At 40.3% G+C, this 12,148-nt stretch overlaps 1 protein-coding gene across 1 annotated transcript; it reads right to left on the bottom strand.

The window, feature by feature from the left end:
• Positions 1–5,287: 5,287 nt before the first annotated feature.
• On the bottom strand, positions 5,288–5,853 carry LOC307080082 (phosphatidylinositol N-acetylglucosaminyltransferase subunit Y-like). The gene has a single exon (XM_079742679.1). The coding sequence runs from the start codon at positions 5,663–5,665 to the stop codon at positions 5,453–5,455; it is 213 nt and encodes a 70-aa protein (XP_079598805.1). The 5' UTR covers positions 5,666–5,853; the 3' UTR covers positions 5,288–5,452.
• Between the last annotated feature and the right edge of the window lie 6,295 nt (positions 5,854–12,148).

Genomic DNA, 12,148 nt, shown 5'->3' on the forward strand with positions numbered 1-12,148 from the left:
TGTGAGTGATCACGATTGTGACCGAAAACACAATTGCTTTTTAAATCTCTTAACAAACCCAATCTCTCTCTTTCTCTCTTTTTCTTTCTCACACTCTCTCTTTTTCTCTCTCACACACACCCAAGGTGTGGGTGTATGGAAAAACAGAAGCTATTGTTATTTGCATCATGAAGTCAGTGAAGTTGGCTCTCTTTGAGCCAGGGAAATCCATCCCTTCAATGGGCTCCAGTCACGGTCATTCATTTTATCTCTCTGCCCCCTGCCTTCTCTACCTCACCCCTCACCCTCAGGTCCTCCCAAGGGGACCATTCCATGGGACCGGGGTTCTAAAGAGGAGTGTACTTATTTTTGTCGCAGCCACTACATTAGGTAACCATAAGGGTATGAATTTTCTAAATATGGAAGAAGGTAGGAATGACTGTGTCGTGACACATAGGCTCTGTTTAAACAGGATCCTTTTTAGTTTTTAATTTATTTGTGGGGTTGAGACTTAAGAAGTTTTACCTGGTATCTTAAACTGTATCAGTCAAGAATGCCTAGTTTTTTCTATCTTATGGTCATTTAGGCGGTTGGTGGGTTTGGTAGTCAAAATAAAGACAATATATAGGTATTGATTAGTCCAGGGGAAAGGGACAGACCCGCCAAACCACTAGGGCCTGAATAGAAAACACACCTGATCATCCTCTGCCAGTGCACCTGCCGGTGTTAACACAATTTTCACAAAATTGATGGCGGTCAGAGTTGCCTGTCCAGCCCACGGTGACCTATTAACCCTACCTCGCTTTCCCAGGATACTATTACCAACTGGGTTAGCCCTGGTCTATTCAGATGACAACCACCAAACATAACAACCTTTGAACTTCGGATACTCAACCCTGTTATGGCATTACCTCATGCTGGTTCAATCTTGGCCATGCCGCCAATGGCATTGCCTGCGGCATTCAGCATGAGAGTCAAGCAAACAGCATTTGGATCCTTCAGAACCAGAGGTAAATCGAAAATGTCTAATAGCCACAATGTTTTTTCAAGCATGACTAGATTTTAACGTCGCTCAGTAACTATTTTAAGGGATCCTTTAAGAAAGAACTCTCAACTCATGTGCTCCAAATACTCATTAGGAATACATCACATACTCATCGTTAGTGTCTGCCAATCATTTAAAACTTCTGTCAGTTGCACCGCCAAGTTAGGCTGGTCACGTCATTTCAGGAATAGTCCCGGTGATGTAAATAAAGACTGCTCCAGTTCTATCTCAGCGTAAACGTTGATTTTTATTGAATACTGGCCTATACCAAGCCGACCAAAGAAGATATATAAATAAGCAGAAATTATTCTCTTTGGTCTTTCAAAATAGACAGAAAACAAGCAAACCTTTTAAAGTACATGGTTTAACCTCAAATTTAACTTGGAATTGAGGTCAAGAGGTCAATTATTAAATCTTGAGTTGTTTTGTGATGTGTTTGTGTATCCTTCTAAGGAATTCTGAAGACACATCACATTTGATGTTTCAAATTTGTTAAGTCGGTTGACAGCAGGGGCTTGTAACTTGTAAATAGTAACTGAAATAAATAAAATGTTGATGCAAATATTTTGAGCCACTTTTACTTTTCAAATACTTTATAACATGCTTTTCCAGCAGAAAGCAGATTGTTTTCAAGAAAAACTTGGAAAATATTGATATGGATTTTCCGGTTGCCCTTCTTTTAATCAACCAGGATCATTAAATGTGTTTTCCAGGTACATTCAGGTTAGGAAAAGAGCTTACAGTGACTGTGATTGCCTTAACAGGAACCACTATGGGAGGATTTATGGCACGGTGGGTCATGTATAGCAGTATTTTAACAGTCAGTGAGCTCATCCAGGTCTCACTTACAAGAAGTCCGTTGCTCTTGCTGTTGTGGACTTGGAAGTGGTTTCCCAGACCTGGTCGTTCACCTCATATAGCAATGTAGACGGGCAATTACCATTTTGAGTTATTTTGTCAATGCTAGGCCAAAATGATGAGAATGAGAAGAATTAGCTAAGCGTGCGTGTGCGTGCGTGCGTGCGTGTGTGCATATATATATATATATATATATATATATATATATATATATATATATATATATATATATATATATATAATAACATATAATATATTAGTTAGGAAACTACATTCAATGTCTTTCTTAGCCTACTTCTAGAAGGCAGATCAATGAATAAAAGCTATCTTATTTTAGATGAAATGAAGCGCTTTTGACAAGTTGACAACCACCTCACTATTGGCGCGAGACATCGCAGGGCTTCACTACTGGGCGATTTTTTAACTCTGCAAGTTTACACAATGGTGGATAATATACTTTTGTGAGGTAGGTTTTCGACTTAATTTCCCTTCCAAATGTATTTCGTGTTGAGACAGTATGCACAGGGTCTGTGATACAGGGTGAACATACTCCTGGTGACATACATACTAGCCTCCTTTGATCTGATGGTAAAGGCGCGATTTCACAAGCCTTTTTTTCCGTCTTTACTCTTTTTATCTTCTTGTTTGAGCTCATTAGTTTATTGCGACAAAAAACGCATACGTTTCGTAAAAGTAAGTACAAAATTAAACTGTGCTAAAGTAGTTGAAACACTTGTAGTAGGACTGGGTCGCTTGTAGTTAGCTCGAGAGCAGTGCTACGGACTGCTCTCGAGCTAACTACAGACCCAGTCCTTCAATACGATACAATGTTCAACAATTAATTCATTTCTGACATGGACAAAAGGGTATTAAAAGGGTCAAAGAAAAAGTATACGAGAATGTAACGATGAAGCAAAGTTCTCTGTCTGGTCTGTGTAGTGACTGGAGCTAATAGTGGTATTGCTTTTTCTTTTGCATCACCCTTTTGAGTAATTAAGGTTTTACTTTTTTTGTACAACGCAACAGTTACTCTGTTGACTTTGTGCAAATTACAAGTAATGCTTCCTGTAAATAGCATTTTAAATATGATATAATTAGGCCTAGTAAGATATAGCTAAGGCAGGTTTCTGAGTAAATCAGGAAGTGCATATTTGTATTTGAAGGCCCACATTATCTTTGTTATTCTTTGATACAGGATAATGACTGATCTTGAAGTCAGCGATTTCGAGGTGCCCGGGCAAAGCTACACTTTACCCAGTATTGGAAAAAAAGGTAAGAAACCAAAGAAGGACCACAAGCCAAAGGACGAAAGTGGCGTAGCCATGAAAAAAGGAGGTAGAATCCAAAAGAAAAAGAAAAAGAAAAAATTAAGAGAAGCAATGAAAGGAATGAAGGACAAAAAGAAGAAAAGCAAAAAGGATAGGGCAATGAAATTAGCAGTTGAAGTAGATTTCATTTCAACACAAGCCAACAATGCATTACAACAAAGTCAGCCGTCGCCAAAAACGGATGAAACATTGGTGAAGAAATCGAAAAGCTCCCGTCCACATTGCTGTGATCTACCATCTCTAGTTGGGTCTCCCAGTATCCTTAGACATCGGAAGGTCACCAAAAAGAAGAAAGTAGCATTTGAATTGGGATATGGTTCCTCTGTTGCCAAATATCCCAAGGTTGTCGCTCCATCCACTCAATTGCCTAAAGTTAATGTCAGCTCCTCCATAGAGAGTGAAGGGTTCATGGGTTCTGACATTTTGGTGGACGGTGCATTCAAAAAAAAAATCAAAACTGAGCCACAAAACAACAACGAGTCTCAGTGCACAAGTGATGATATAAACAGCCAGGATCTCTTCATAACCCAGAAGACGTTCAGAGCACCATCCATCGACCAGTCCAGTGAAGAAATCACAGAAGAAGGTATTGGTAGAATGCGTTTTGTCCATCAATATGGAGAGATGCAAGAGAAGGTTAGACCTAAAGTACCCCAAAAACAACAGGGACACCACAGGCTGGCACATGAAGAACCCTCAGAGCGTAAAGAGAAAGCCTCAACAAGTTGCCAGAAATTGGAGATGATGTTACTAGAGGAGGACATGAGTCTCAAGCAAATATCAAGCAGGTGTATTGCATTACACTCACAACCAAAACAGAATGCTAAAATGATACAGCCGACAACCCTTACACCCAAAAGGATGTCGTATCTAGTGAACCCGAAACCATTGAGCTTGTCTATTGAAGTGAAGAAGTCACCAGAAGTCCTTGTGTCCGAACCAGCCATTCTTGAGCCATTCCCAACTTGCAAGGTTTCTACCTCGGACACTTCTACACAGACAGAGAACTTCTTCTCCACCGAGCTCTGCAGTTACCTTAAGTTTTATCAACAAAGTAGATTGGATAACAACCGATTGGAGTTAATAGCACTAGACCTAAGCCTACCTCCGAAAATGAGAACAGAGCCGGGAAAGGGTCTGTTCTCCTTGTTGGATTCGGTGAAGACGTCAGCTCTCAAGGTTAAAAGTGTAGTTGGGGCGACAGGTACAAAGACATCACCCCTTATTCGTTCAGCGTTTAGACCTGGGAAGCCTAAAGACTTCATTGTGCCTCCACCAAGCTCCACTAAAGTTAAAGTGAATAAGGAAACCCTTGACAGTCAGGCCCCTTGTACTGCTCAAGGTAAAGTTGAAACAACTCCAAGCCCCCAGTCAGAGGCCGAGCCAAAGTCTTTCGACACAACGTCCAGTGAGGACAATGAGGCAAGCATCCGCAGTGGCAGAGCTGATCTAGTGCAGGTAATAAAATATGTTCAATGTGTAAGAGGAAAGTTTAACAGACAATCGATTCAGTCTCCACTGTTGTTAATGCAATGCAGATTTTATGTGCATATCTTCAGGTGAAGGCAGTCCAGATGAGACTCAACGAGTCATTTTTCTTCAGGAAAATAAGAGAGGGACTTTCACCCAGACCAGAGTCACCACTGATGAAACTCATACAAGGCAGGGAGAAGAAAAGCATAAAAAAGCGCTAAAGCTTTTTTACATATGAATGATTTTATATATTAACAGAGCTACAACTTGATTGATGCAAACAGTATAAATGAACATGGCTGAGCATTTTTTTCAGCCATAGGGTGTTTGGTTAAAGTTTGGTTTAGAGAAGTTTTTGTTACTGGTTAAGTTTTTGCATATATTTATTCAGCAGGAACTGCTGTTAGCATGAACATGAGGAACACAGTATTGCAATAGATGTTCATTTTAAAGTCTTTCTCATGTGTTTAAATCTAAAAAGTTGTCAAACTAAATTTGTTTATTGCAAATAGATTCCCATTCTTGCAACAGTTTTAACAAATTCACTAATTTTGAGTTGAAAACTACAAATAAAGTTAACTACACACAATGTGAACAGGTTTTCTATTTATTTGAACTGCCATCACATAGTGAATCAACGGTCACACTAATATACAACATTAGTATACATTTGTGGGTTTTTATTTATTTACACCAGATTTAGTTACCATAAACAAGTTTCCACCATATCCTCTTTACAACACTCATTAATTGAGAACAAACAAAGACACTAGTTGTGTCTGAAGAGCTTAATTCCCATCCAGCTCCAGAGGTGGAAGAAGACGAAGACGGGAATGGTGACTGGCAGCAGCAGGCTATAGAAGCACAGGCTGCTGCTGCTAGTGCAGCCCTGGGGGAAGTTATCATCCACCGCAGCGGAAAATAACAAACCACACAGTGAAACAATGGGGATCAGCACCACCAGGTTGGCGAGGGAAAACATGTTAGCAGACACAAGTTGAAAGTGTCCTACTACGGTTGTACTAACACAATTGTACAGGCAAATGTATAGTCTTCAAGGAGCATACATCCACAAATGACAATATAGCAATAAGTATAACTGTTATTTAAACAAAATTAAAGTATCCCAATTGTATCAGTGACGATAGGTGATGTGCGTAAGGTCCTTTGTTTCTATCCCTGAGTGGGGTCAGCTGGCATGTCGGTGTCCTGTAAGAGTCGAGCATCCTGGGGTATCATATTGGGAATGCCATCAATGATGGGGTAGGCAATGCCAAGCTCCTCGTTGATTAGCTCATTGGTCGTCACCTCGTACCTAAGGTAACAAAGCATAACACATGCAACATGTTTCAATAAATTCAGCTTCTAATATCGTTCAAAGCTAAGCTAGATTGCATATACGTAAATAAATCATCGAAATGACGCTGTACATGACAAGGACAATGTATATGTATTGTATATAGGTTCTTCAATTGTATGAAGCGTTACAGCTTTTGAGTATGCAGAAACATTTATATTAAATACAACACATTTAGGACGTTACGATATTCCATTGTATTGTTCCTAAAGCGCTGACACTCACCTCAAGGGCTTCTTAGACAGCGGGCATACGAGGAAGTCGAGGAGCGAAGTGTCAAACGGCTGCTCCCCCTCGTCCTTCACATTTGTAAAGTTTCTAGTTGACACAAATGCAGATGGTACCGAATGGAAGGAAGGCGCATATCTTAATAAACGTTGAATACTGCGCGTTTCAGTCGTCAATCTACGCAAAGCATGTTGAAACATGACCAAACCAATCGAATAACTCATGGGGTACCAAACAGGAAGCGCCACACGATATTGGTGTAACAGAAATATATCTCCCTCTTCAAACACCGAGGACTGATAGTCTTTCCACTTCCCGATTTAATTTAAATTACCAGGTATAATAATTTGTTTTTGATATTTTCTTATGATTTTAATTCCATAAAAAAATTAACAGGGTTACGAAACTGTCCGTTTTATATTATATATATACTATATATATGGGCAATACTATATCTGCCCATATGAGGGCAGCGTTATACAGTTGAACTTGACAAATCCCGCTTTCTCGTTGATGTAAATGTAATGTAATAATAAATAACGACTGCTTGCACAGTGACACACATTAATGAATATTCATGTGTGCATAATTGAATTATAACTTCTTCAACATTTGGTTGAGCACCACACACAGCTCGCCTAGTTATATGCACAGGCCCCTTCCATTAAACTAAACACACGCACGCACGCACGCACGCACACACACACACACACACACACACACACACACAATTCACATATTTCTTATATATATAATTTTCATTGAAGGCTTGCACATGTCCTGAACATGATTTCCTAAGTCTATAAAATATAAACGTTTTCAGTGCTTTATCCCAGAAAGAACAGACTGCATTCTTTGCACATCAAGCAGGGGATATTGGATACTTTCCTTAGAAACGAGAGAAATGCTCCTAGCTTTGATACATCCCAGTTCTCTGTGGCCTGAATAACCTGTTAATCTATAGTTACAGCTTCCACTGTGTGTTATAAAAGTTAACCAATGCTGTATACCTACAGCAGTGGTTGTTGTCTTCCAACAACCACTGCAACCCCACAAAGGGATCCATAATCTCTGGGTAGGCCTATAGACATTTCCTATAAATAAGTGTGCATAAGGTGATATGTAAAAGAGAAAAGTATTTTTTTCTTCATGAAGGTGACCCAGAAAAAAGGGTGGCAGACATACAAACAGACCAATCAGTATTATCCTTAGGGGATATTACTTTGATCTGGCTCACTCTCTAGTTTATGAGTTTGTTCAAAGTGGACAAACATCCTTTGTGCATCAAGGATGGTGACATGAAGTACTGACTCGAGCATAGTATTGAGCACCCTGAGATCAAACCACTGGGGGTCCTAGTCACCAGTATTTGATCTGAGGGTTCAAGTTTCCAGAGAAGTAATTTCAAAAGTCTCCACTTCAGAGCTCCCACACTCGTATACCTTACGGCAGAAACAGGAATGCTCTACACATCTCAGTGATTCTCTCTCTCTCTCTCTCTCTCTCTCTCTCTCTCTCTCTCTCTCTCTCTCTCTCTCTCTCTCTCTCTCTCTCTCTCTCTCTCTCTCTCTCTCTCTCTCGCAAGTAGCGGTTCTTCCACTCCATCTAGGTCTTGTAAGTATAACACTGATATGTTTCGGTCCCCCTGTGTTGGAGGAGGGTCAGAAAGATCTGTGCTTTGACTTTTCACCTGGAGTGGCTCTGCTCCCCGAGCCTCTTTATCAACCACATGCTACGGTGCATTTTAAAACCGCTATTCCCAAAGCCACACTCCCGCAGATCTCCCGACCTTCCCCAATCAGTCACCTGTACGGACAGAACCAAGGTTCTTCTCCTGTACGGACACCGACAGCCGTGCAGGGCGCATAGAAGATTCATTCGGTCATGGGTCACGCTCTTTTTGGGATAAATATTTTCTTGTTATTGTGTTATAGTTATCCCCTGTGTGTCTATATACATATTTATTTCTTCAAGATATCTTGGTAGGTATGCGTGACATTGTTGTTATGATCCTTTTTATTAATGGAATTCTGCTGTCTGGTTGGCCAGGATAATATAATATGAGGGCGCACTTGTTTCTTTGAGTTAGGGGTTGGATGCATGAGTTTTTCAGGTATAAAAACACTTACGTTCAATATCCTTTCACATCATGGTTAAAAGACCAAAAGGATTAAAAAAGCGAGACTCAGAGGAAAAACGTCTGGATAATAAGAATGGGTTTAACGAGGGGTGCAGCAAAAAACTCTGGGCCCGAAACAAAAACAGTCTCTGTGGGACCCCTCCCACTCTTGATCCATGTTTACAAAAACAATCTCAAATAATTGGGCAAACAAGAGCACATACACCTTTCCTCACATCCTCAGTAACCCTGGAGATGAAGAGAGACCTGCCACTGTTCCACTCTCTGTGGCTGCTTCTGAAACTAAGGGCCATGTGTTTCATTATGTTAAGCTTGGCTAGGTATTTTATTCATGCTAGGTTTTTGTTTATTTGATGGATATGCCATATGACATTGTAGGTATGATGCTGAATGATTTATGATATTGCATTAGCAGTCAATCAGCTCAAGTTTAGTTGCATTACTGTTTTCGGGAATCCTTGTGCAGTTCAATTAATTTGCACCCTCTGTATTGGGTGACAGTGAACCTCCACTGTCCATTTTTTTAGAAACAAAGTTCAAAACTTTGACACCCCTAGTCTTTACTAATAGGTACAAGGGTCAGTACACATGTGATCAGTTGGTGAACAGGCAAACTATCCGGCAGGGAGAATACAAAGGCATAGTGTGGAAGAACTGAGCGGGATTCAAAATACCAGGAACCATAATAATCTCTAGAGAACTGCTGGGGCGCTTGATCCTAAGAACAAAGACTAACTGGCACAGAGCGAGGAACGCACTGACTAAATACACAAGGAGGGGAATATTAATGAGGGACAGGTGAAAACAATCAAGGTGAGGGAGGACAATCACAGATGCGGGAGAACACAAGTGCAGGGCGTGAAGTACAAATTAGATTCAATCGCGTTTTATTTAAAGTCCCAATGTATACGATTGAACAACTTCCAGTTAGTGCCAGTTCCAGTTGGTTAGCAAGCGGGAGACTTTCAGAATATATATATTTTTAATAACAGTCTTCTGTCCACTTCAGTTGGTTGGCTAATGTTTCCTATAGCGTAGCTAAGCTGGCTCGTTGGTCTGAGAAGGAGGGGTTTTGGGAGTGTCTTGTGAAAGAAGTAAAGCAACATGCTAATTGACGTGTGATGTTACACATGTAGCTTCATTCCCATTTGGGCCTGTAGAATGTTATTCTGGGAAGAAATGAATAAATTAGACTCTGTGTGTGGATACAATGTCACTGTATACAGAGCAGATCATAATGCTCTGGCTCAGGTCAGGTTTTATCCAATTAGAACCAGGAGATTTTGCCTTTCCTGCCAGGGAGCTCTTAATCCCTTGATAAAAAAGACTACTGAGCCAGCATTTACTGCTTCTGATAATCAGATCCCCAAGGGCTGCCTTTCCTCCCGCTCTCGCTTTGCACCTTTAATCCCCTTCTCCCCCTCTCTAGCTCTCGCTCTCTCATTTTAGTTCTGAACCCGTTATCTTCCTCTGACTGAAATGTTTCCCTTTCTGATTGAATTTATCAGCTCACCAAAAATCCATTCTCCTTAGCTGTCCACAAACTCTGTTTCTGCCATTGTCCTTTCTTATGCCCCAACTTCATGCTATTATTCATTTTTAATTATCCACCCATCCCAAGAAATGCTAAGAATCAAAACTGACAGAAAAGCTTTATTAATGACCATGGCTGATGGCTTGGTCCCACTTCTAATAGAACAGCAAGCTCTAATTGTCTCTCCCCCAGTCACCTGGCAACGGTGTTAACACAGTGTAATCATCCAATTAAATCTTGACAGTTCCTCACTAGGATGAAGAGTGTGAATAAGCCGAGGCCAGGGATCACCAGGGCATCATTATACCTCATCCATACACGAGGGAAACTTGCCAACACAGCCTTGTGACTACACTTCCCGCCATGCTGGTTCCTGTGCCCTTGAGTTTACAAGTGCGCGCGTGCATGCAGGCCAAGCATTGTATAGTACATCATCACCTCCCGGCATTGCCTGGTTAATGAGGATTGCATTGGAACTCTGAGTTGCTTATTACGAGAACTGCATAGTTGTCATGTTTACATAGTTGGAAGGGTACAGTGTAAAGTGATCCATATTATAGATAGCTAAAGATAGCTCCGAACGTGCATTAGAGGGGAGAGTGAAATGCGCAGGATAAGGACAGCATTAATCAAATACCGTGAGTGGGTCGGTGGGGGGGGGGGGGGAGGGACAGAACCTAAGAGGGGAGAAGAAAAAAAAAGAGATCCAGCCAACCTTTCAGTGTGCTAATGAGAGTGTAGTATAGGATGTCTCCAGGGTAGTCATTATTAGTTTATACTCACGGGCACTTGAGCTGCATTGTGCCAGACATCTGACATGAGATTTGTCTCACTACAGATGCTGCACACAGAGAGAGAGAGAGAGAGAGAGAGAGAGAGAGAGAGTAAATAAGGGAGGTAGAATCACAGAGATGTGTAGAACATTCCTGATTCTGCTGTAAGGTATGAGTGTATGAGAGAGTGTAACCATCCAATGTAATCCAATACACAAGACAATAGATGCTTACTAAATAATGAGTTGACCAAATAATTGACGCAATGCCTTATTTGTAGCAGACGTCATACCCCTAGCACCATGAAGGCCTTCCAAAAATGCTCTGAAACTGTGCTTTTTTAGAATCATTTTAGCTTTTTAGCACCCCAACACACTTTCGAGTGTTTGGGTGCATTATTGTGCGTATGGTAACATTACTATTAACAGTGCTAGCTATGTTCACAGAGTAATCATCTTATTTATGTTTGATTGAGCCAAGCACTTTAAGTTCAACAATGACAAGGAATGCTTAAGAGGTTTCAGCACTTTAACACTGTCCATCATTCAAGCTATTTATTGTAGAGGCAGTCACATTACTCTGCAAAGGCAAGACTGCAAATATTTATGCACATTCATGTTTCGTACACACTTGAAACAATGAATCACTGTAATTAGTTTACCCATGACTGATATTTTCATCACATCTGTACAAGTTGCTAGCAACCTGTCTTAACAAAATTAAAAATCCTTTTGAAATCTATAGCACTATAGCAAACAAGTGCTTTTCTTAGCACCAAAATATGCTTTACAGGAAAACATAACACAATGTTTAAGATATAAACTTGAATGTATGTGTGGTTGTCTTCTGTGTGACAAGCTAAGATCAACAAAAAAAAAGGCTCAGGGAACTTGAGTGGTTTGTTGTCACTGCATGGCATGTCCACACACATTTACACACAAATCAGCAATCTAGTTGACACCCCATCACCTGGTGTCATTTTGTTTACTGCGAAGGGGGCACAGAACAACATGCAACATGGTGTCAGATCCACTTCCAGTGTTCTGGAAGGACAACCACCCAGACAGATGGAAAACACCAGATTGACATCAGTAAATTGTATCACAGTAATTGTTTATTGGTATATATTATTTTTCGTAGATAACACAGGTATCTTTAAGTAGGATCTTTTTTAAATACAATAGCAAAATATCTTAAAGTTATGTTCAGGACGTTGTACAAGAGCTCCCCAGGAATTGAGATAGTAGCGAGAATATTCAGGTTTAACATACCTGACAAATAGCTTAAAATAAGATGAAACAAAGATAATAAACATAAATACAACAATAAGTCGTCATAGGTAATAGATGCTACACGGTAGCAGAAGGTAGATCAAAAGAAAATAACAATGACACACACAATGAAAACCCTCATTAGGAAAATGCTTATATTTT

Source organism: Pollachius pollachius (genome assembly GCF_949987615.1).
Source record: "Pollachius pollachius genome assembly, chromosome: 9".
NCBI classification, from domain to species: Eukaryota; Metazoa; Chordata; class Actinopteri; order Gadiformes; family Gadidae; genus Pollachius; species Pollachius pollachius.